This window comes from Ranitomeya variabilis, chromosome 2 (assembly GCF_051348905.1).
Source record: "Ranitomeya variabilis isolate aRanVar5 chromosome 2, aRanVar5.hap1, whole genome shotgun sequence".
NCBI lineage: Eukaryota > Metazoa > Chordata > Amphibia > Anura > Dendrobatidae > Ranitomeya > Ranitomeya variabilis.
Window position 1 is genome coordinate 234,104,382 of NC_135233.1, and position 25,728 is coordinate 234,130,109.

The 25,728-nt window shown below is 45.1% G+C and overlaps 1 protein-coding gene across 7 annotated transcripts in view; it reads right to left on the reverse strand.

Annotated features, from left to right (window-relative positions):
• Nucleotides 1-1,010: 1,010 nt before the first annotated feature.
• The window catches only part of ZNF618 (zinc finger protein 618), a 229,253-nt gene continuing 204,535 nt past the window's right edge, over nt 1,011-25,728 (reverse strand). For 3 of the 7 annotated variants that reach the window (XM_077284025.1, XM_077284026.1, XM_077284029.1), the window contains 10 exons: nt 23,922-24,011; nt 19,993-20,070; nt 14,450-14,539; nt 11,667-11,747; nt 11,313-11,396; nt 10,613-10,657; nt 9,469-9,552; nt 5,880-5,957; nt 5,352-5,450; nt 1,011-4,543 (listed from right to left, as the gene is read on the reverse strand). In XM_077284025.1, the coding sequence (XP_077140140.1) occupies nt 3,033-4,543; nt 5,352-5,450; nt 5,880-5,957; nt 9,469-9,552; nt 10,613-10,657; nt 11,313-11,396; nt 11,667-11,747; nt 14,450-14,539; nt 19,993-20,070; nt 23,922-24,011 (2,240 nt within the window). In that variant the 3' untranslated portion in view covers nt 1,011-3,032. The remainder of the gene's footprint in view (nt 4,544-5,351; nt 5,451-5,879; nt 5,958-9,468; nt 9,553-10,612; nt 10,658-11,312; nt 11,397-11,666; nt 11,748-14,449; nt 14,540-19,992; nt 20,071-23,921; nt 24,012-25,728) is intronic. The other 4 variants (XM_077284028.1, XM_077284030.1, XM_077284031.1 and 1 more) reach the window with 3 other exon arrangements.

Consider the following 25,728-nt stretch of genomic DNA (forward strand, 5'->3'; position numbering starts at 1 on the left):
AAAAGGTTCCCCACCAGTTCTCTGATCTAAGCCATCCATTGGAGCTCTGGCAGTATGTTTAGGGTCGTTGTCCTGCTGGAAGGTATACCTATGCCCCAGTCTCGTGTCTTTTGCAGCCTCCCCAGGTTTTCCTCCAGAAGTGCCCTGTATTTATATCCATCCATCTTCCCATCAACTCTGACCAGCTCCCTGTCCCTGCTGAAGAAAAGCCTCCCCACAGCATGATGGGGCCACCAATGTGAGATGGTAGAGATGGTGTTTTCAGGGTGATGTGCCTGGTTAGTTTTCTGCCACACTTATCATTTTGCATTTTTCACAAAAAGTTCTACTTTGGTCTCATCTGACCAGAGCCCCTTCTTCCACCTGCTCACTGTGTCCCCCCTACTTTGCTTTTTGCAAATTGGACTTCTTAGGGTATGTGCACATGTTGCGGATTTGGCCCTGCGGATCCGCAGCAGTTTTCCATGCGTTGTACAGTACCATGTAAACGTATGAAACACCAAATCCGCAGTGCACATGCTGCGGAAAATTCCGTGCGGAAACGTTGCAGTTTATTTTCTGCGGCATGTCAATTCTTTGTGCGGATTCTGCAGCGTTTTACACCTGCTCCATAATTCGAATCCACAGGTGTAAAAACGCAGGCGAAATACGCATAAAAATCGCACAAAATCCGCAGGGCATTTTACCTGCGGATTCTGCAGAATCCACGCGGAAAAATCCACAACATGTGCACATACCCTTATGGTTTGCTCCTTGCCCCTATTCCTTAAAGGACAGATTTGTGGAGTACATGACTAATGGTTGTCCTGATGACAGATTCTCCCACCTGAACTGTGGATCTCTGCAGCTCCTCCAGAATGACCATGGGCCTCTTGGCTGCTTCTATAATTAGAGCTCTCCTTGCTTGGCATGTCAGGTGGGTGGCTATGTGTCAGTAGGTTTGTAGTTGTGCTATACGCCTTCCATTTTTGTGTGAACAGTGCTTGGTAAGATGTTCAAAGCTTGGGCTATTTTTTTTTTTTTTAATAACATAGACCTGCTTTACTCTTCTCCACAACTTTATATCTGACCCGTCTGGTGTGTTCCTTGGTTTTCATGATCCTGTTTGATCCCAAATGTTCTCAAACAAACCTTGGAGGCCAAACAGAACAGCTGTAGTTATGCTGAAATTATAAACTGGTGGACTCAATTTCCTAATTATGTGACTTCAGGAGGCAATTGGTCACTCAGGATTTTATTTAGGGGTGTCAGAATAAAGGAGGCTAAATAAATACAAGTCACAATTTTCAAGTTTATATTTTTTTAAAATATGTAGAAAATCATGTATCATTTCCTTTCCATTTCACAAATACTTTGTTGGTATAGCACGTGAAATCCCAAGAAAATACATTTACGTTTGATGGTGTAATGGGAAAAACAGTACAAATACTTTTTCAAGGCACTGTATGTGATCTGAATTGTTGTTCTTGCACCTTACATTGATCCAGAAGTGATACCCGTTCCTGTATGGCATTACATGGGCTGGCAGGAAAGACCAGGAGGTGATGGAGAAGAGCTAGAGGTAGTGTAGGCTACATAGTGATTAGCGATGATTGAGCACAGAAATGCTCGGTCCTCGAATTGAGCACATCGGAGGCTCGAACGTGCTCGACTCGAGTATAATGGAAGGTAATGGCAAACTCAAGCATTTTTCCAGAAGATTTAAAAATTCTCTCATGGATAATTAAAATCAGCTTCTTAAAGGAACTCGAGCACCATGTGATGCTCAATTGAGTATTGAGCAGTGCCGAGCACACAAGCCCATCACTCGTAGTGACCTTTAAGTGGCAGGAAAGGCAAAATACACGAATTACCGAGTGCATGAAGTGGTTGTCTAAGATTAGGGAAGGAAAAAAAAAGTCTTTTTTTTTTTTCCTAATCATTGGCCGTGTTTTGTATTACAGCTCAAACATTCACTTCAATGGACCGGAGCTGAAATACTAGACACAATCTGTACACAGGAGTTTGCAGTATTTTGGGAAGAAACTAGCCATCAAGGTAAAACCCAAAGTGGGTTGAATAATAAGTTTTTTTTTCTCCAAAACAGTCATCTACTGGCCAGAGCTGCAATACCACAAACAGCCTATGGACAAGGGTGGTGCTGTGCATGTATAAACCCAAAGAAAAAAAACAATTTTTTGATCTTGGAGAACCCTTTTTGGTTAATATTACCAAGTAGTTATAAAGTCCTTTCCTAGGAGCTGGGCAGTGGGTTGTACCACTGAATGACCACGACATAGACATTTGTGCTACGATTCTGGTGTAGGCATCCTATTATGCTCGATATTGCACATACATTCACAATCATTGCTGACCAGATTCTATCGTTACATTCCAGACCATTTCTAATTTAGGTGAAATTTTTTTGGACTAATAATGCGGATCCTAACAGTAGTCAGTAGTCTAAAGAACAGCCATAAAAAATACAACAGGGCATTGTCACCTAAACGACTTTAGACAAAGCGTAAAGGGGGAACGGAGGAGAAAAATCCGCTGTTCTCCATCCTCACAGTTGGTTGTTGGCTCTTTCTTGTTCCCTTCAAATATTATTTATTTTATCTCTTTTCCCCAATATTTTTATTACATTTTTTTTTAACTATTTTAAAAGTCAATTTAACAAACACACTGTATTATAATATAAGGCCCTGCCAAAAACCGTGAAAAATAAATAGTTACTATTTGTAGAGAAAAACTAACTTCGAGGAAAAGAAAAAATAAAATAAAATCTTCAAGTGACTTTGGAAGTCAGCTGCCTATAGCGTAAAGAACAGTCGCCATCGATTGTGGGTGATCTTAAGAACAACTCTCTCTGTCTTTCTCGAGTTTTAAGAAACTAAAACCAGAAAAAAACAAAACAGCACTTGGTTCCTAGCGTTTCCTTTTTGAGGTCCACAGTGTTTTCAGCATAAAAATCCTTTGTCATTCACTTTTTTTTTTAAATTTTTGGAACAGTGTTTTAAATTAAGTCTGGAAAAAAACAAAATAGGAGCAGCTCAAAGCATATTGGACTTCAGGAACATGACTTTGTTCATATCCTCAGGGCTGAGGAGTCTCTTTTTTTTGATAAGTAATGTTTGTTCACACGTATTTACACACTCGCTCCGCGCGCCGACTGCAGGGACTGCCAATAGCCAAAAGGCCAATTTGGAGAGGTGCTTGTGTTTTTGGGAAACTGATGACCAGTACTGGAATAGGTGCGGAGTCACTTGAAAGACAGGTTCCTGTAAATAGTCATAGACTTCGTTTTTCCCTAGCCGATCGTCTTCCTGAACTTTGGTTGTCTCGGTGGATTGTCTAGGTTTTTTGGCTGGCGCTTCAAACTCAGTCTCTTCGACCTCGAAGATCAGTTCACAGACTTTGCTGATAATTTCTTCGTGTTGGTATGGAGGAACGGGCCGTAGTTTCTGCTGAGGGTCCAAAATCATAGCGACTTTGTGTGCAGACTCGACCTTGAAGTTCTCCTTCAAAGCTTCGAGGAACAGGTGGCAGAGTTTGCTGATGACCCCAGCGTCATTGGCCTTTGAGGTGAAGAGCTTCTCCAACCTGACATAGGTGGGAAGAACGAGCTGCAAGGTTGGTCTACGTTCGTTACTGAGCTCAATGACAGCTTGTTTTACCGGGGCCAATATGGCAGCTAAGTTACTCAGTAGATGTTTGTTTAGGTTTTGGATGATGTTCAACTTTTTGGCCCGGCTGTAAAACTCGCAGATTTGCTCGTACCGCTCGTGAACTAGCAAGAGAGAGTCTGTGACAGAGTTCCAGCAAGGAGGAGGACAGCTCTCTTCCAAGGAGCCAAAAGTCTCCCTGGCGATACCAGTCGACCCTGCCAGCTCCTCGGTGACATTCAACAACTCTATGACCTCGTGCATGTTACGGGCCTGTAACGTGCGCTTGTTTAATACGCTTTGTACCACACAGTTCAATGAGCAAGCAGAACAACGCAAGCATGTCCCAACCTTGGAGAACGCGGACGTGTTCACCTTGCAATCCGTTACGTACACTGTCCTAATTTCCGACATGACAAATTCTGAGAGAATGTTCTGCACCCACTGGTGGATGAATTCCCCACTTTCTCTACTGTCCAAGTCTTTAATTCCCAGTACATAGCGTTTTATCTGATTCCCTTCAGCCTGATACGCAGTGAGGATGTAACATGAGTCCTGACCAACACTTTGCGAGTGACAGGTAACCCCGATTCCTAAGCAGATGTTGCTTCCTAGGGCGCAGGTCACCTTGACTTTGACCTGATTGTACATTCGTGGCAAATGTTTCAGAGCCAGCGTGTTCATGTTCCCCAGAATTTCATTTACAGCAAATGACCCGTAACGAGCTCCAGTGTCTACAAGGGTTTGCGCCAGCCTCAAGAAGTCTTTTCCGTTGACCACGCTCAGCGCTCCCAGATCGGCGCACATTACCCTCAGAAGCCTTTCTGCAATGTGTTGGCGCTCTGTCTCAGGGAGAGAGTTGTTAACAGCGGGCACTGGAGCAGAGGACGCTGCAGCTGCTGAAAATGTGAGAGGTGGGACAAAAACAAGACAATGATAAAGATCTCGGGCTGCAGATAGTCATGTTACAGCAATTAGTGAAAAAAGGGTGAGCTATATAAAAAAAATAAAATAAAAAAAAAAGCAATAAGTAATGATCAAAATGTATCGTCCCCAAAAATGGTACCAAAAAACAAGCCCATATAGAGCTCAACTTGCCATAAAATAAGAATATGACGGATCTGAGAATGGCGCCACCATTGATTATTTTTTTTATTTTTTTTTTTTTACAAATTTCCCTGCACAACTTAAAGGATTATTCTCAAGTTTGGAAGTTGAAATAAATTCATGGGATACGGGGATAACTTCCAGATTGCTGGGGGTCCAACTTTCAAACTTGAGAATATCCCTTTAGATAAATAATAAAAAAAATCCTATACATGTTAGGTATTGCCATAATCACACTGTCCTAGAGAATCATCTTGCCTAGTCATTTTTACCTCATAATGAAATCCGTAAAAACAAAACCTAAAAGATTTGTGGAACTTTTTTTTTTTTTTCCAACATTTCATCGCACTTGGAATTTTTTTCCTGTTTTCCAGTACAATAAAATGAAAGATGCCATTCAAAACTGCAACATGGCCCACAAAAAAAACAAGCCCTCATATGATTACTTAGCTGGAAATTTTTTTAAAAAATAGGGCTCTTGGATGGGGTGGAGAAAACACAAAATACAAAAAAAAAATGGCTGAGAAGATTAAATGGTTCAAGTTCCTTTCTAAAGACTGATCCTATCAGAAGTCCCAAGTGTCGTGTGTGCTCACGTACTGTTATTCGTGTTGTTTCTCTGGGGCTGAGACTTCCAGCTCTCCTCCGCAGGTGGCAGCGACCTGGTCTGGTTGGTGGTGATCGTGTTCTCGTTGTCAGCTAAAGAGAAAAACAGAAAACAGGTTGGAACAGATGTGGAAATATCAAAATATGTGGGTTACTTGAGTGACAAAGAACATGAGAAGATACAGAGAGCAGTCCTAGCACGAGCTGCCCTGCATTATACATCACCTTCATCAAAATGTAAGAAAATCTGATTACTAAAGCCAGCCGAGGTAGGAAATAACTGCGCCAAATGTTATCTGCCATCCAGGCCTGATGGCTAGGGGGCCAGAAGGCTTCTCTCTCTCATCCTGCCTTATTAATCAGATTTTATAATACATTAATGTGGAGCATTACGTGTTAGCCGGAGTAAGTCACTAGCCCTCAAAGCCTACAGTGCAAAAAAAGCTAGAACTCGAGAAAAAAAAAAAAAATCAGAATACTTCATATACAAGCAAACGACAATAAATTTGCAAGTATTCTCACCAGCGTGTGACTGCATGTGCTCCAGAAGATTGCTGTAAAACAGGAACTGAATCCCGCATGCCCCACAAGTATACGGTTCTGCGAGAAAACAATTTGGGGGTTTCAAAAAGATTTCTCACAATGCAATGAGCTTATAGACACGTCACAGACGGGATACTCCAGTTACAATCGAGTGGTTATTAGACATGGTGGGAAGGCCCCTTGAAACGCCCTTGTTTCTCTGAAGACTCCAGAATGTGGAAGACATTCTGGAGGCCTTTTAGAGGGTCGGCCACTTTCTCTTGATAGTGAAGCTTTCATCCCATCTGCTCTGTCCATACATGGGACCAGACCTGTCTGTCAGACGCCTCCAGATAAAACACCCCTCATAGGAAAGACTTACTTTTTGTAGGAGGCTGTTGGACAGGTCTAGTCACGTGCTCCCCTATGCATGGACAGAAAAGAGGAAAGTGGCACTAACAAGAGAATATGGGAGAACTCTCTAAGGACCTAACCGGAATTTTAAGAGATTGCTTTGGTCGTCTAAGTGCACCACCCATCGCCAAGATGTATGGTGAAGGCTGAGCGCTTCATCTGCTCAGTTGGGCTGGTCACTAAATGTAGAAATCAGTGAATTACTTTAGGTCTTCAGCACCTTTCACAGCCAGTGTGAATGGCACCTTATCAGACTGCCTGTCATTAACACTGTAGAAGCTGGAATCATGATCGGAATCCATCTTTGATACCAAAATAATTATTTCTTCCATGGCTGAAAGTAGTTCTGCTAGGAAAAAGCGGGATACGGCCCCTGCCAGACCAGGAAGAGAGGTTTAATACTTCTACCTAAAGGGGTTGTCCAGTGCCCTCACTTCCGAATCGGGAGCAGCACCAATGTCGTCTACTTTGCATATACCTCCCAGGATGGTGCTCAATCAGCAGATATCGAGTGCACTTCCTGTTCTAATGAACCCATCAGGTAATTGATACCAGCGGATTGTGCAGGAATCCCGGACGGTATGTGCAAACGTGACGTTCCTAATGCAGAAGTGAAGGCCGCAGGACTAAACCTTCAAGAAATGGACGGTGTAATGTGAGGTAAGAAAAGGTGGACAAGATGCTCAGGTGGAGCACGAACAGTATACTAGGAGCAGACGTGGGAGTAACAGTGTGGTGGAAATGACACCATCACAGCCTACTAATAAGCCAGCAAGGGTGTAACAGAGGACATTGGGACGGTCATGGGGGTTGTGCCGTACACCCAACATATACATATGTATATACAGCATACTTATTACTGAGCACTATGATGCAATATTATGCTTGGCTCCTGACTGACGATTCTATCTGCTAAGCCTAGGAATAGATTTCAGCAGCAGCAGCCTGGACATACCAGTCCAATGATGAGAGATAAGTCCACCCTCTTACATAAACTACACATGCCAGAAAGGATTAGGAGTCACAGTGGTCATACAGTTTTGTTCGGACACTTTAACTCTTTAAGTGACACAGAGTATTGCCCCAAGTCTCATACAGACTGACAATACTGATTAGTGACTTCTTTAAGATACTAAAGTAAATTCTGTCACACAGAATAGCAGTAAAATATTAAATCCAACCCCACAACCTGGCATTAGGAGGCATGTTGGTAATCCAGGTGCCTGGCTTCCAATGATTCAGTATTCAAAAGATCTATATAGGGTGAGAGGCCACACGTAGCACTTGATGTGATCACACAAGGTACCTGGCTGCACATCAAGAGACAACACATGGCTTTACCTGAGTATTCTCAAAAATCGAGAGTGAGTGTCCCGGAGAATCCCAGACCTTCTGGCTCAGAAAAACAAAGCACCTATCTATTGCTAGGCTTCCAAGACCTTTATTTAATAATTCTATTTTGGGAAGTAAAACATGAGGACCACATTTTTTTGGTTCCCTTTACCCTTTTTGTATTAGATTGCCAGATACCACCCATCAAGAAAAAGCAAGGAGAGGTTCTGCAGCTGCAAGCTACCTCCCAGACATGGTCCTACTGCAGCAATCTAGCCCTCCAGTCAGAGGTCCTGCAGCCGCAAGCTACCTCCCGGCCAGAGGTCCAAAAGCTGCAAGCTACCTCCTGGCCAGGGCCCTACTGTAGCAATCTAGCCACCCCCCCAAGCTAGAGGTCCTGCTGCTGCGAGCCACCCCCTGCCAGAGGTCCTTCTGCAGCCAGCTACCCCAGGACAGAAGTCCTGCTGCCACAAGCTACTCCCCGGCCAGAGGTCTTGCTGCCGCAAGCTACTCCCCGGCCAGAGGTCTTGCTGCCGCAAGCTACTCCCCGGCCAGAGGTCTTGCTGCCGCAAGCTATTCCCCGGCCAGAGGCCCTGCTGCCGCAAGCTACCTCCCGGCCAGAGTTCCTGCAGCCGTAAGCTACCTCCCGACCAGAGTTCTTGCAGCCGCAAGCTACCTCCCGGCCAGAGTTCCTGCAGCCGCAAGCTACCTCCCAGCCAGAGTTCCTGCAGCCGCAAGCTACCTCCCGGCCAGAGTTCCTGCAGCCGCAAGCTACCTCCCGGCCAGAGTTCCTGCAGCCGCAAGCTACCTCCCGGCCAGGGTCATACTGTAGCAATCTAGCCCACCAGCCAGAGGTCCTGCTGCAGCGAGCTACCCCCAAGCCAGAAGTCCTCCTGCCACAAGCTACTCCCCAGCCAGAGGTCCTGCTGCCGCAAGTTACTCCCCAGCCAGAAGCCCTGCTGCCGTAAGCTACCTCCCGGCCAGGGTCATACTGTAGCAATCTAGGCCACCAGCCAGAGGTCCTGCTGCAGCGAGCTACCCCCAGGTCAGAGGTCCTGCTGCCGCAAGCTACTCCCCGGCCAGAGGCCCTGCTGCCGCAAGCTACCTCCCGGCCAGAGTTCCAGCAGCCGCAAGCTACCTCCCGGCCAGGGTCATACTGTAGCAATCTAGCCCACCAGCCAGAGGTCCTGTTGTAGCAATCTAGCCCCCCGCCCAGCGGTCCTGCTGCCGTGAGCTATTCCCCGGTCAGAGCTCCTGCTGCTGCCAGATACCCCTTGGACAGAGGTCTTGCATCTGTAAGCTAACCGCAACCTACCCCCCTGGCCAGGGGTCCTGATGCCGCAAGCTTTCTCCAGGCAAGGGGTCCTGCAAGCTACCACCCCTCCGCCCTAGCCAGTGGTCCTACAGCAGCAATCTACCCCCCAGTCATAGGTCCTGCTGCTGCTAGCTACCCACCGGCCAGAGCTCCTGCTGCTGCAAGCTACCCATCGGCCAGAGCTCCTGCTGCTGCAAGCTATCCCCTGGCCTGAGCTCCTGCTGCTGCAAGCTACACCTGGCCAGAGCTCCTGCTACAACAAGCTACCCCCAGCTATAGCTCCTGCAAGCTATCCCCATAGCCAAAGCTCCTGCTGCAGCAAGCTTCCCGCCAGCCAGAGCTCCTGCAGCCCCAAGCTACCTCCCTGGCCAGCAGTCCTGCTGCTGCAAGATTCCCACCATATAAGGCAAAGGTAAAGTGACATTTAATGTGAACATAACATCTACATGTGGTTTCTGAATAGAATACACTGACATATTAGCACTGGGACATCTCAGTCCTGGTAAAATGCTCTCACATTAAACCTACCTTCTACTTTACTGCTTTTCTCTGTTTTCACAGATTTGTTGTTAGTTTCCACCTTTCTTTTGATCTTCTTCTTCCAACCTTTTCCTGTAATAGAAGAAAAATGTGGATTGAGAATTGAAGGATTTACAAGAATGTTCACAAGATTGATGACGGTAACAGGAGGTAATAAGGTTCCGTATATAGGACTCTAAAGCTGTATCATTTTAACTGCTCAAAAGCCTGAAAGGGAACATGAATAGCAAATCTGATCTAGTAAAACAAAAGGTTCAAGTTGAAGATCATTACAGATATACAGTTAGGTCCAGAAATATTTGGACACTGACAAGTTTTGGCATTTTATCTGTTTACCATTTGAGATACAGTTATATAATCAATACGGGCTTAAAGTGCAGACAGTTAGGTTTAGTGTGAGGGTATTCACATCCTAATTGGAGTATGGGTTTAGGAATTACAGATCCTTAATATGTAGCAGCCTCTTTTTCAAGAGAACAAAGGTAATTGGACAATATTCTCAAAAGCTCTTTAATGGGCTGCATGGGATATTCTATTGTTAATCTATCATCAATTAAGAAGGTAAACAGTCTGGAGCTGATTCCAGGTGTGGTATTTGCATTTTTAAATTGTTGCTGTGAACCCACAACATGCAGTGAAAAGAGCTCTCAATGGAAGTGAAACAGACCATTATTAGGCTAAAAAAAGAAATCCATCACAGAGATAACATATTATTAGGAGTGTCTGTATGTATCCTGACATCCTATAATGTGATCAATAGTGTATGACCTCATGTTTCTGCATGTAACCAGACATCCCATACGGTGATCAGTAGTGTGCCATCCTGGAGGCACTGGTCAACCTGTGCCACCTGAATGGGCAGCAGGTACCACCTCATCCTTCCTAGTGACAAGACACAAGTCAGTGAGGGAGGGTAAAGAGAGATGACATGTCTGTGGCACCACCTGCACCCTTCCCTTTTTGGGGTTGCCACACTGCTCCCTGCAGTCCCCTGTTAAGCCAGTGACAGTGCTTCACAATCCCTTCTACTTCCGAGCTGCACAAACTGATTGGACTTGGTGTGATCACTGAGGTCACACTCTCAGTATTGCAGCCTCGCTGATGTGTGACAAACAAGAGAGAAGATACAAACCTTGCATGAGCGGGAAGGAGCTGGAGGTCATTGGGCTGGTGGCTTCTGAAAAAACAAAAGATAAAATGCTATGAGTTGAGCCATACACCATCATGCCCATTATTGGTGTCCATGGCTGCAGATAGTGACCGCTGTCCTTTCTGACATGTAAAGATGGAGACTGTCACATGATTTTTTTTTAATGAAAGTTTCTCTGTCCTTGCAGCTATGAAGGACATGGCTATACAGCTTCTTGGTGATAGAATGCAGTATGGGGTATATAGCTCCTTTACAATTAGTTTATGACCCCGTAAAGACACAAAGAGCATGACGTCCACCTACTAGAGCTTGCAATCCATAGCAGGTGCCTCCATGAGCAATAAATCTTAATGTACGAGGCAGGAGTAGCTCGGCTATAACAATCCTGGGCTTTATTGGCATGTGAGGAGTAAGGCGGTAGCCAACAGTCACCATGCATCGGCTAAGAACATCTATGGGTTATAGATTAACTTTACTGACATGCGGCGCCTCCGCCTGGCATGTGGTTTATATGAGATCTAGCTGTAGAGAGAACGTCCCTGATCTCCCCGGCTTTAGGTTATTATATTTCAGGTTATCTGCGCTGGGACAAGTGACCTCACTAACTAAACTGTGTGCAATTATTAGAGCTCCACCTAGTGGCCATATCTGGTACGTGTGGGTACATAATCGTGTAACTCACCTTTCTGCCAGTTGGTCATGTTGCCACCTCCTCCACTTCCGCCCACCATGTCAGACATCCCTGTGTGTGTTTGACAGGAGCCAGCTACAAGAAGTACATAAGCGTATATTATAGAGTGGCAGAAACTGACCCAGATCGGAGTATAAAGAAACACTGCAGCATCCCCCTCCACCCACACATCAATATCAGGCTAGTCCCAAACTGTGGGTCTAAGGACCCGAGCTGACCACACCATAAGGTTCGGGATTTACACCCGTAATACTCTAGTCTGGTAGTCTCTGGTGTCACAATACTGAGTGCAGCTGTACTCTGAATGCAGCTCTGGAGGTGACTATCGTAATATGAAGCTCTTACCACTGGAGTGTTGAGAATTGCTGTTGTTTTCCTCATAGTTATTGGGCTGCTTTTCTTCTACATCTTGGCTGAATGCACTTTCTGAGGAAAAGAATTACATTTACCCTTTAGTACACATGTCACCACTTACATACATAACATAATTAGCAAGGCCGAAAAAAGACATTTGTCCATCCAGTTCAGCCTATATTCCATCAGAATAAATCCCCAGATCTACGTCCTTCTAAAGATCCTAATATCTGTAAGATTCAATATTGTTACGCTCCAGGAAGACATCCAGGCCTTTCTTGAACCCCTCGACTAAGTTTGCCATCATCACCTCCTCAGGCAGTGAATTCCAGATTCTCATTGCCCTAACAGTAAAGAATCCTCTTCTATGTTGGTGGAAAAACCTTCTCTCCTCCAGACACAGAGAATGCCCCCTTGTGACCGTCACTTTCCTTGGTATAAACAGATCCTCGGAGAGATATTTGTACTGTCCCCTTATATACTTATACAAGGTTATTCAATCGCCCCTCAGTCATCTTGTATCTAGACTAAATAATCATAATTTTCTTAATCTTTCTGGGTACTGTAGTTCCCCCATCCCCTTAATTAATTTTGTTGCCCTCCTTTGTACTCGCTCTAGTTCCATTATATCCTTCCTGAGCACCGGTGCCCAAAACTGTACACAGTACTCCATGTGCGGTCTAACCAGGGATTAGTACAGAGGCAGTATAATGCTCTCATCATGTGTATCCAGACCTCTTTTAATGCACCCCATGATCCTGTTTGCCTTGGCTGCCGCTGCCTGGCACTGGCTGCTCCAGGTAACTTTATCAATAACTAGGATCCCCAAGTCCTTCTCCACGTCAGGACTTCGCGTCTCCTGATCCCCCTAGGCCATAGCACGGACATTATATTCTTGAAACAGAGTTCTCTTCAGTAAAAAATCCCATATCATCAACCCATACATATTTGAGATTATTTTTTTTCTATGGGGGTCTCCTGTCCATTGTTTTACTTATTTATTTATTTTTTTTACAAGCCTCACCCCCTTTTCTGCTGCAAAAAATAAAATATAGCTTGGTGTCTATTTAGAAACCTAGTAGGGGACGACTTAAAGGTGTTTCACCACGAACAAAGGTTAATTTTAATCAATAGATCTCAAAATAATAATAAGCTCCACAATTGGATGTGTTTAAATAAATTGTTCCTGTGCTGAGATAATCTTAGGGTACTGTCACACATTGGCACTTTGATCGCTATGACGGTACGATCCGTGACGTTTCAGCGATATCCATACGATATCGCTGTGTCTGACACGCAGCAGCGATCAGGGATCCTGCTGAGAATCGTACGTCGTAGCAGATCGTTTGGAACTTTCTTTCGTCACTGGATCTCCCGCTGTCATCGCTGGATCGTTGTGTGTGACAGCGATCCAGCGATGCGTTCGCTTGTAACCACGGTAAACATCGGGTTACTAAGCGCAGGGCCGCGCTTAGTAACCCGATGTTTACCGTGGTTACCATTGTAAAAGTAAAAAAAAACAAACAGTACACATACTCACATTCCGGTGTCTGTCCCCCGGCGTTCTGCTTCTCTGCACTGTGAGCGCCGGCCGGCCGGAAAGCGAGCACAGCGGTGACGTCACCGCTGTGCAGTCACCGCTGTGCTTTCCGGCTGGCAGACACAGTGCAGAGAAGCAGAACGCCGGGGGACAGACACCGGAATGTGAGTATGTACTGTTTGGTTTTTTTACGTTTACGCTGGTAACCACGGTAAACATCGGGTTACTAAGCGCGGCCCTGCGCTTAGTAACCCGATGTTTACCCTGGTTACCCGGGGACTTCGGCATCGTTGGTCGCTGGAGAGCTGACTGTGTGACAGCTCCCCAGCGACCACACAACCACTTACCAACGATCACGGCCAGGTCGTATCGCTGGTCGTGATCGTTGGTAAATCGTTTAGTGTGACAGTACTCTTATAAATGTGTGTACTGTGTAATGTCTGTGTCTGACCGTGCAGGAATATGGTCTGATCATATCACATCTCCTGGGCTGAGGGGAGGAAGAGAGGATACAGACATTACAGCCGGGATCACAACGAACTCTTTTTGTGACATAAAGCATATTCCTGCCTGTTTTTAAACAATGTTTTACTTCAAAGAAAGAATCAGCTATGATCCCGTGCTGGAATATCTGTATACTCTTTTGCTTCCTAACCCCCTGCCCAGGAGCTGTGGTATGATCAAATCATGTTCCTGTACGGTTAGACACATTTATAAGATTATCTCAGCACAGGAACATTTTATTTAAAACACATCCAATTGTAGAAATTATTATTATTCCCAGATCTATTAATTAAAATTATTTTTTGTTTATGGGGAAAAAACCCTTTAAGTAACAATTCCCTAATCTCGAAGTTAGAGGTTTACATTAGAGGTGACAACAAAAAACAAGTCAGCAGCCGCCAGCAAGGGAGCTCCTATAGAAGTTAAAAATGTATCTGTATGCATTTAGCGCCCCCTAGTGGTGGATGCAGAATTATATTATGTAGGGTATGAAATAAATCTGAACTAATCAGAAGTTGTGTCTATTGGTACTATGGGTGCCCCCAAGCTCTCCAGGCACTTCTGACTGGCTGAGAGATGTTGTGTTATCTGCAAACTGTACCCCTAGAATTTGCAATCCGCCCTCTCTATCGCTCCGCTTATAAACATTCTGCTGCTGAATCCATGTCTCTTGCACATTGCAGAAGGCGTTGCTTTTGTCCGGAGAGAAGGGGCTAATCATTATACTCACTGATCGGGGTGTGCAGAGCAACGTGCTCCTGGTACGGAGTGTAATATTTGTACTGCTTGCCACAGAACTCGCACATGTAATTACCGGTCTCTACAAAAAAGAGGAGAGAATTCCAAATCACTCCGCTGAATCCAATGGAGAAATATCAGCCGGCGAGGATGGCATCGTATCCTGCCATTAACAGGTCTACTATACTCCAGTCACAGCCAAAGCTGTTCCGTACTGCAGCCACTGTACACACAGAGACTCCCAAAGGGCGGCTCCTAAGGAGATAATGGACTTTGCCATCTTTACATATTCCCCACTGGCTTCTGGGACTCCAGTGATCACCGATAGTCTGTGGGCAAAACCAATGAGTCATTACAAGACTATGCTATGGAAATGTGTCCTCCAGAGAAAAGACTCCAGTCAGGCTAATAGAGAAAGATCCTGTCCTCTATGAACCATATATACAGCTCTGGCAAAAATTAAGAGACCACCACATCAAAACCCTGTCATGGGCAGCCCAAACTCCAGACCTGAACCCCACTGAAAACCTCTGGAATGTAATTAAGAGGATGATGGATAGTCACAAGCCATCAAACAAAGAAGAACTGCTTACATTTTTGCGCCAGGAGCAGTGTGAAAGACTGGTGGAAAGCATGCCAAGACGCATGAAAGTTGTGATTAAAAATCATGGTTATTCCACAAAATATTGATTTCTGAACTCTTCCTGAGTTAAAACATTAGTATTGTTGTTTCTAAATGATTATGAACTTGTTTTCTTTGCATTATTTGAGGGCTGAAAGCACTGTTTTTTTTGTTATTTTGACCATTTCTCCTTTTCAGAAAAAAAATTATTATTCATTTTTATAGCACCATTTATTTCATGGCGCTTTACATGTGAAAAGGGGCATACATAGACAAGTACAATAAGCATGAGCAATACGAGGCACACACACGTACAGAAGGAGAGAGGACCCTGCCCGCGAGGGCTCACAGTCTACACTAGGAGACATGTTGTCAGAAGTTTAATGAATAAAAGAACAATTTCCATTTTACTAAAAAAATATACCTATAAAGAGAAAAATCAGACACACTGAACATTTTGGATCGGTCTTTTAATTTTTGCCAGAGCTGTATATATGAAAAAGATGATTCAATTGGGACCCCCCGAATAAAGAGCGGCTCCGGAGGGGATCCCACTCTTCAATGCATTACGCAAATGTGATATAAGTGGAAACCTTACTACAGGACCGCCTCGACTGTCAGCACCTCTATTCCAATCTGAACCGGATTTGCGTCTACGACGCCATGATGGATCCTAGCTCTACAATGGGGCACAGATCAGACTAATGTAATGATGCGCTGATATAGGCTACAGAACACCTCATTTCACAGAACTGGCGATGGGCAGAATAGGACACAGTTAGGATCTGACAAGCAAGCTAAAAACAACATACATCCAGTGTCTCATAGCATGCAGCAGCACAGAGAGGCTACAGAGGCTGCAGCCGCACACACACAGAGAGAGGCTGCAGCCGCACAGACACACAGAGAGGCTGCAGCCGCACAGACACACAGAGAGGCTGCAGCCGCACAGACACACAGAGAGGCTACAGAGGCTGCAGCCGCACAGACACAGAGAGAGGCTGCAGCCGCACAGACACACAGAGAGGCTGCAGCCGCACAGACACACAGAGAGGCTGCAGCCGCACAGACACACAGAGAGGCTGCAGCCGCACAGACACACAGAGAGGCTGCAGCCGCACAGACACACAGAGAGGCTGCAGCCGCACAGACACACAGAGAGGCTGCAGCCGCACAGACACACAGAGAGGCTGCAGCCGCACAGACACACAGAGAGGCTGCAGCCGCACAGACACACAGAGAGGCTGCAGCCGCACAGACACACAGAGAGGCTGCAGCCGCACAGACACACACAGAGGCTGCAGCCGCACAGACACACACAGAGGCTGCAGCCGCACAGACACACACAGAGATGCTGCAGCCGCACAGACACACACAGAGGCTGCAGCCGCACAGACACACACAGAGGCTGCAGCCGCACAGACACACACAGAGGCTGCAGCCGCACAGACACACACAGAGGCTGCAGCCGCACAGACACACACAGAGGCTGCAGCCGCACAGACACACACAGAGGCTGCAGCCGCACAGACACACACAGAGGCTGCAGCCGCACAGACACACACAGAGGCTGCAGCCGCACAGACACACACAGAGGCTGCAGCCGCACAGACACACACAGAGGCTGCAGCCGCACAGACACACACACAGAGGCTGCAGCCGCACAGACACACACAGAGGCTGCAGCCGCACAGACACACACAGAGGCTGCAGCCGCACAGACACACACAGAGGCTGCAGCCGCACAGACACACACAGAGGCTGCAGCCGCACAGACACACACAGAGGCTGCAGCCGCACAGACACACACAGAGGCTGCAGCCGCACAGACACACAGAGGCTGCAGCCGCACAGACACACACAGAGGCTGCAGCCGCACAGACACACACAGAGGCTGCAGCCGCACAGACACACACAGAGGCTGCAGCCGCACAGACACACAGAGATGCTGCAGCCGCACAGACACACACAGAGGCTGCAGCCGCACAGACACACACAGAGGCTGCAGCCGCACAGACACACACAGAGGCTGCAGCCGCACAGACACACACAGAGGCTGCAGCCGCACAGACACACACAGAGGCTGCAGCCGCACAGACACACACAGAGGCTGCAGCCGCACAGACACACACACAGAGGCTGCAGCCGCACAGACACACAGAGAGGCTGCAGCCACACCGACACACAGAGAGGCTGCAGACACAAAGACACAGAGAGAGGCTGCAGCTGCACAGACACACAGAGGCTGCAGCCTCATAGACACACAGAGAGGCTGCAGCCGCACAGACACACACACACACAGAGGCTGCAGCCGCACAGACACACACAGAGGCTGCAGCCGCACAGACACACACAGAGGCTGCAGCCGCACAGACACACACAGAGGCTGCAGCCGCACACACACACACAGAGGCTGCAGCCGCACCAACACACACAGAGGCTGCAGCCGCACAGACACACACAGAGGCTACAGAGGCTGCAGCCGCACCAACACACAGAGGCTGCAGCCTCACAGGCACATACAGAAAAGCTGCAGCCGCACAAACACACAGAAAATCTGCAGCTGCATAGACAAACCAGAGAAGCTTCAGTCGCACAGACACTCGAGAGAAGCTGCACCCACTACTAGTTCCTGTTGTACACTACATAGATTTAATAGAATTCTGGAGACTGAGGTAGACTCTAAACTATTATTGAAAACCTGCAGGCAGGGAAAAAAGGGAAAAAGATGCCATGATCGCCTAATTATATACAGGTGCTTCTCACAAAATTAGAATATAATCAAAAAGTTAATTTATTTCAGTTCTCCAGTACAAAAAGTGAATCTCATATTATAGAGTCATTACACACAGAGTGATTCATTTCAAGTGATTATTTCTGTTAATGTTGATGATTATGGCTTATAGCAAATGAAAACCCAAAAGTCATTATCTCAATAAATTAGAAAAATTAAAAAACACCTACAAAGGCTTCCTAAGTGTTTTAAAAGGTCCCTTAGTCTCTTTCAGTAGCTCCACAATCATGGGGAAGACTGATGACTTGACAGATGTGCAGAAGGCAGTCATTGACACACTCCACAAGGAGGGTAAGCCACAAAAGGTCATTGCTAAAGAAGCTGGCTGTTCACAAGAGTGCTGTATCCAAACATATTAATGGAAAGTTGAGTGGAAGGAAAGAGTGTGGTAGAAAAAGGTGCACAAAAAAACGGGATAACTACAGCCTTGAAAGGATTGTTAAGTAAAGGCCATTCAAAAATGTGGGGGAGATTCACAAGGAGTGAACTGCTGCTGGGGTCATGGCTTCAAGAGCCACCACACACAGACGTTTCCAGGACATGGGCTACAAGTGTCACATTCCTTGTGTCAAGCCACTTATGACCAAGGCCAAGGACCAAGGAGAAAAAGAACTGAACTGTTGGTCAGTGGTCCAAGATTTTGCTTTCAGATGAAAGTAAATTTAGCATTTCATTTGGAATTCAAGGTCCCAGAGTCTGGAGGAAGAGTGGAGAGGCCACAATCCAAGCTGCTTGAGGTCTAGTGTGAAGTGTCCACCATCAGTGATGGTTTCGGGAGCCATGTCATCTGCTGGTGTAGGTCCACTGTGTTTTATCGAGACCAAAGTCAGTGCAGCCGTCTACCAGGAAATTATAGAGCACTTCATGCTTCCCTCTGCCAACAAGCTTTTTTGAAGATGGAAATGTCATTCTCCAGCAGGACTTGGCACCTGTCCACACTGCCAAAAGTACCAATACCTGGTTTACAAACAACAGTATCACTGTGCTTGATTGGCAGCAAACTCACCTGACCTTAACCCCATAAAGAATCTATGTCATATTGTCAAGAGGAAGATGAGAGACACCAGACCCAACAATGCAGACGAGCTGAAGGCTGCTATCAAAGCAACCTGGGCTTCCATAACACCTCAGCAGTGCCACAGGCTGATCGCCTCCATGCCACGCCGCATTGATGCAGTAATTGATGCAAAAGGAGCCCCGACCAAGTATTGAGTGCATTTACTGAACATACATTTCAGTAGGCCAACATTTCAGATTTTAAAATAATTTTTCAAGCTGGTGTTATAAAGTATTCTAATTTACTGAGATAATGACTTTTAGATTTCCATTGGCTGTAAGCCATAATCATCAACATTAACAGAAATAAACACATGGAATAGATCACTCTGTCTGTAATGACTCTAAATAATATGAGTTTCACTTATTGTATTGAAGAACTGAAATAAATTAACTTTTTGACGATATTCTAATTTTGTGAGAAGCACCTGTATATTATTACATGTAATACTAATTTACAATTAAAATAATCATTATGGTTAGAAAAAAAGACTGTAAACATATCCCATGATATTTGGGTAATTTTGTGGTAGCCCCGTATAAATATCCCCTTTATGAGAATGCATCTCTTGCTCTAGAGAGTCTTACACTGGGTATAGAAACCATCTGCCACTCATTGGATACTTTGGCTTAGGTGATTCTTCTACATCAGTAGGAGGAGGGAAACTGGTGGACAGCTTACACATTCCAAAGAGTGACAATATGAATGTCCAAGAATGACGTCATGAATTACTTCGCTGCTCACTAAATTGCTCCCATTAGAGATCACTCTCTACCATGGAGCTTATCATAGGGGGTCGTCTTTAGCTTTTTAACTAAGAGTTGATGAGGGGGGGTGTCAGTGTACAGAGCAAGCTTTACACACACACACACACATGTAAATGTATTATATATAACTTTCAGGGCACACATTTTTCCCCGCAAACTGACCCCATAATCCTAGAAGACCCTTTATACAATAAATAGGGACAACATTATACAAATTAACTTAGCGGGAATGAATGGTACAGACATGAAGATAGGAGGAGAGATATTCTAGAGAGATCCCATATGTGAATCATACTTGGACCAAATCTGACACATGATTCTAGGTCCTCTTCTTTTGCGTCCCCTGACGTTACCATCATATGGATATAGGTGTCTAAAAAGGCAAAAAAAAAGAACCATAAAAAAATAAAAAGAAAGGATGTTATATGATCTGACGAAAAAAAATATATATAAAAAATACAGAATGAAGTGAACAATCACTTACATAATCATTCCCATCCTCCCCTCACCTCTGCGCGCCCAGCAGCCTCGTTTAAAGGTGTTGCCTCCTCACAAGGAGCGAATATAGAGGCACGTACACAGGGGTCTAAAGTGCCAAAATACAGGCGTCCCTCCATATAGGCTTGTGCACTTCCACACACGGCCAGAAGATGTCAGAGATGCTACTTTTATGCATTTCCTGACATTAGAATGTATCTCATATTTATAGCTCTAGAACGTTTCGCTTCATTTCTATCAGTATCTTGTAATAATCTCTTGTCTATTTTATGCAATTACCAAAAATAAACAGAACGATCTGTATTTAGTGACATGATGGGATCTGTTACTATTATAAGTGTAGAATTCTGCTGGTGTGCACTGAATGATTAATGTATCTATAGGCCCCCATGCATTCGGCGCATGCAAAAAGGGTGTCCTTTAGGGTTGAGTAAAATGATTTGTTGGACCTTGGTCTAGAGTGCCACATCAGTAGTTCATGGCCACAGGGATAGAGTAGGTCTGTGAACTGCCTACTACCTGTGGCCTCCTCCGACAAGTGGACGCTGTCATGTGTGGATCACGCTGCTACGAGGACGCTGTGCTGGACCTACTGATCAAAAGAGGTGTCGGGTTGCTGGCAGGTAGGAGAAGACTTTCAGGGCTCTGGTCCGGCAGCCACAGATTACCCACTGGGTCCTGCAAATCTTTTCACTCAACTCTTGTGTCATTTAGAAATAAGTAATGATGGAGGGTGAATTCACACGCAGGAGACGTGGTGCAAAAACGTCAAACTCCGTTCCATTCATGTAAATGGGGCATGTGGATTTGTGCAAACCTTATTAAGGTGAGCGGATCTTATGGGAGATACATACGTGGTCAAAATCGTTGGTACCCCTCGTTTAATGACAGAAAAACCCACAATGGTCACAGAAATAAATTGAATCTGACAAAAGTAATAATAAATAAAAGATCTATGTAAATGAACAAATGTACGTCAGACATTGCTTTTCAGCCATGCTTCCACAAAATAAAAAAAATAAATAAATAAAACTCATGAAATAGGCCTGGACAGAAATGATGGCACCCCTGAAAATAATGTGACAAAGGGGACATGTTAAGTCGCAGTGTGTCCACTAACTATCATCACAGGTGTCTATAATCTTGGAATCAGTGAGTGGCCTGTATATAGGGCTACAGATACTCACTGTGCTGTTTGGTGACATGGTGGGTATCACACTCAACATGGACCAGAGGAAGCGAAGGAAAGAGTTGTCTCAGGAGATTAGAAAGAAAATTATAGACAAACATGTTCAAGGTAAAAGTTATGAGACCATCTCCAAGCAGCTTGATGTTCCTGTAACTACAGTTGCACATATTATTCAGAAATGTAAGATCCATGGGACTGTAGCCAACCTCCCTGGACGAGGCCGCAGGAGGAAAATTGATGACAAATCAAAGAGATGGATAATACGAATGGTAACAAAAGAGCCCAGAAAAACTTCTAAACAGATCAAAGGTGAACTTCAAGCTCAAGGAACATCAGTGTCAGATCGCACCATCCGTCGCTGTATGAGCCAAAGAGGACTTCATGGGAGACGACCAATGAGGACACCATTGTTGGAAAAAAAGCCATAAAAAGTCCAGACGGGAATGTGCCAAACTACATGTTGACAAGCCACAAAGCTTCTGGGAGAATGTCCTATGGACAGATGAGACAAAAATGGAACTTTTTGGCAAGGCACATCAGCCCTATGTCCACAGATGGAAAAATGAAGCATATCAAGAAAAGAACACTGTCCCTACTGTGAAACATGGAGGAGGCTCTGTTTTGTTCTGGGGCTGCTTTGCTGCATCTGACACAGGGTGTCTAGAATCTGTGCAGGGTACAATGAAATGTCAAGACTATCAAGGGATTCTAGAGAGAAATGTGCTGCCCAGTGTCAGAAAGCTTGGTCTCAGTCACAGGTCATGGGTCTTGCAACAGGATAATGACCCAAAACACACCGCCTTCTATGAGCCCTGACCTAAATCCTATTGAACATCTTTGGAAAGCGCTGAAACATGCTGTCTGTAAAAGGCACCCTTCACACATGAGACAACTGGAGCAGTTTGCTCTTGTGGAGTCGGCCAAAATACCTGTGGAGAGGTGCAGAAGTCTCATTGACAGTTACAGGAATCGTTTGACTGCAGTGATTGCCTCAAAAGGTTGTGCAACAAAATATTAAATAAAGGGTACCATCATTTCTGTCCAGGCCTATTTCATGAGTTTTATTTTCCTTAAAATTCTGTGGAAGCATGGCTGGCAAGCAATGTCTGGACTGACAACGTAAAACGTGGCAACAAATACTAATGGAAAAAGTGAGAGCTGCAACATGCAAGAAAAGAAAAGACTTCTCCCAATTCCTGGCCTTTGTGCAGACACTGGCGGGAGGGGTGCAAAAATATCAGTCCATGTGCATCACTTGCTTTACTGCAATAATCTGAATTTTTTTCTTTCGAAAGAAAAAAAAAAAAAAGAAAACTTGCTGAATGTGTAAGTTCCAGCCTACCAGTACGACCTGAAACTAAATGTACAACTTTATTTTACGCTAATAAATTAACAAAGAAGTAAATCCACCTTCAAGAGAACAATTTTCCAAGAAATTCCAAAAATTTAGAGTCCAAAATGCTCAGAATCTGTATAATGACTTCATTATACTCTTCACAGAAATTAATCAGAAAATCATCCCATTGTATATGGCCGCCCTGAAGAAAACATCGACCGCAGGGATTTCTATTAATTCTCTAGGAGCAATGGCTAAGAGATAAGCAGTGAAGTGCAGCAGTGCAAAATATCTGCTGCCTACAGTCACCACAAGGGGGCAGACATGTACTACAGGAGGCCTGTCTAGCACAGGCTGCCCTCTTGTGGTGAGGCGAGGAAGCCAAGATGTGTGTATTGTCCTATGTCACTACTATGAAGCAGTACCTATATACAATAATGTTATTTAAAGGGAACTCCACACAATTCATTCACTTACTAAAAATTCACACCCCTCAAATAATGCAATTTACGAATATTTGGTTGGGCTCAGGGACTCTAAGGAGTCACAAGACCCTTAATTTTTAATTTACAGCTCAGGATAACTATAGAAAGTAAGGACTTGGATGGATGTTCCCTTTAAGACATTGTTGATGCATATTAATGTGGTCCTCCAAAATGTTTGGCTAGTATGGGCCAACAACAACAGGTCGGTGGGGGTCCGATCCTTATCACCCACTTTTTCGATCAGCTAATTTAAGGGATCACAGCACTACAGCCAGTGTCACCTTCCCTGCGTTGTTTGTCAGCACAGCGCTGTACATATAGTGGTGGCTGTACTTGGTATTACAGTTCAGATCCATTGAAACACCCGACACTGGCACGTAAACAATGGAGCGAAGGTGACGCTCACAGAAGGGCTGCGATCACGGAACAGTCAGAATCCCCAATCTGATATCTTACAGGACTGCTAACCCCTTTTATACGGCCATTAAAGGAAACTTGTCAGTAGATAACTACGGGCAGCATGAAACTGATTTTATAGGGAGAGAAGAGTGATTCGGGCTCAGCACACCCAGCATAGACTTCTACCTGAGAGTAAAGCATAGTACTCTCTCCCATTTCATGCTGCCAACCTGCTGACAATTTCCTTTGCCACCTACCCTCTCCACAGGTCTGTAGCACAGGGTTCCTACCTCAGAGATGGAGGCTGGGATACTTACCATCCACTGCATGCAAGTCTCTGTGCTCTTGGAAACAGCTGTAATATTTGTACTTTTTGCCACAAACGTCGCACGTGTAGCGAAAATTGTCTGCAAGAATGAAAATATGTCGGCTAGCACATTCAGATGAATGAGCGGACGGCAACACAGCATGGGACACGTGGATGGGAGACACCAACGCCCCCCACCTCGCCAATAGGATTTAATGTGGAGTCATGTAATGGGGGCAAAATGGCACCATTTGCCAGAAATACCCATAATATCAACATACAAGTGCTTCTCACTAAATTAGAATATCATCAGAAAGTTAATTTACAGTATTTATGTTCTTCAATACAAAAGGTGAAACTCATTACCGTATTTTTCGGACTATAAGACGCACCCAGGTTTTAGAGGTGGAAAATAGGGAAAAAAATATTTGAAGCAAAAAAAATTTGGTAAAATTTAGTAACATACTATTATATGTGGTGTTATTATATATAATAGTATGTTATTATGTTGGAAGCTACAGGTAGAAGTTGGTGCTGCGGGACCAGTGTGGTGTCTGTAAAGTACTGTATGAAGACGCTGGACGGTGAGTATAAGAATGGGGGCACAGGGATTATATTTAAAGCATCACTCCAGAACTGAAAAATAACACTGGAGTGCTGCTTTAAGATCCCATTGGGAGAACGATAACTCCCAGCATGTCCTGCAGATCCTATGGCATGCTGGGAGTTATAGCTCACCACAGGAGTGGCAGAGTGCTTTATTGTGTGTTGTAAAGACTAACCTTTTAATTGTGGCAGCCAGCCAGATGGAGCATCCCATGACTGCACACACAGAGCCCTCCCTCTTGTTGCCTCTCCACAGCACAGGTCATAAGAGGAAGCCAGCAGATTCTAGTGGGGAGTCTGAAGGACCTGTGATGACATCAGAAGAGGGAGGGCTCTGTGCTGCCATGTGATGCTCCAGCCCGCCCTCTTCATGACATCACACAGGTCCTTATGCCTCAGCATCCAGCACAGCCAGGCAGGTATGCAGCGATCTGGTCTCCTCCAGCCCCTGCTGCTGCCTCCTCCTCCACCAGACACACAGATCTCCCCAGCTGCTGCAGGAATCCGGCGCTGGGGAAGCCATGTGTGTCCCTGTGTAAGTGAAGGAGTATTCATGTGCTGCTCCCTGCTCAGCTGACAGGTGGGCAGGGAAGCGGCTAATGAATATTCACTGCACTTTAATCATCGGGACCATGTGGTTTCCCCAGTGCTGGATTCTGGCAGCGGGGACATTTTTCTGCCTCCAGCCGCTGCCCCCTCCCCACATGCTACATTCCAACCATAAGACGCACCCACACTTTTCTCCCAAATTTGGAGGAAAAAAAGTGCGCCTTATGGTCGGAGAAATACCGTATATAGGCATTACAAACAGAGTGATCTATTTCACTTGTTTATTTCTGTTCATGTTGATGATTATGGCTTACAGCCAATGAAAACCCAAAAGTCATTATCTCAGTAAATTAGAATACTTTATAACACAAGCTTGAAAAAATGATTTTAAAATCCGAAATGTCGGCCTACTGAAATGTATGTTCAGTAAATGCACTCAATCAATTACTACATCAATGTGGCGTGGCATGGAGGTGATCAGCCTGTGGCACTGCTGAGGTGTTATGGAAGCCCAGGTTGCTTTGATAGCAGCCTTCAGCTCATCTGCATTGTTGGGTCTGGTGTCTCTCATCTTCCTCTTGACAATACTACATAGATTCTCTATGGAGTTAAGGTCAGGCGACTTTGCTGCCAATCAAGCACAGTGAGACTGTGGTTTGTAA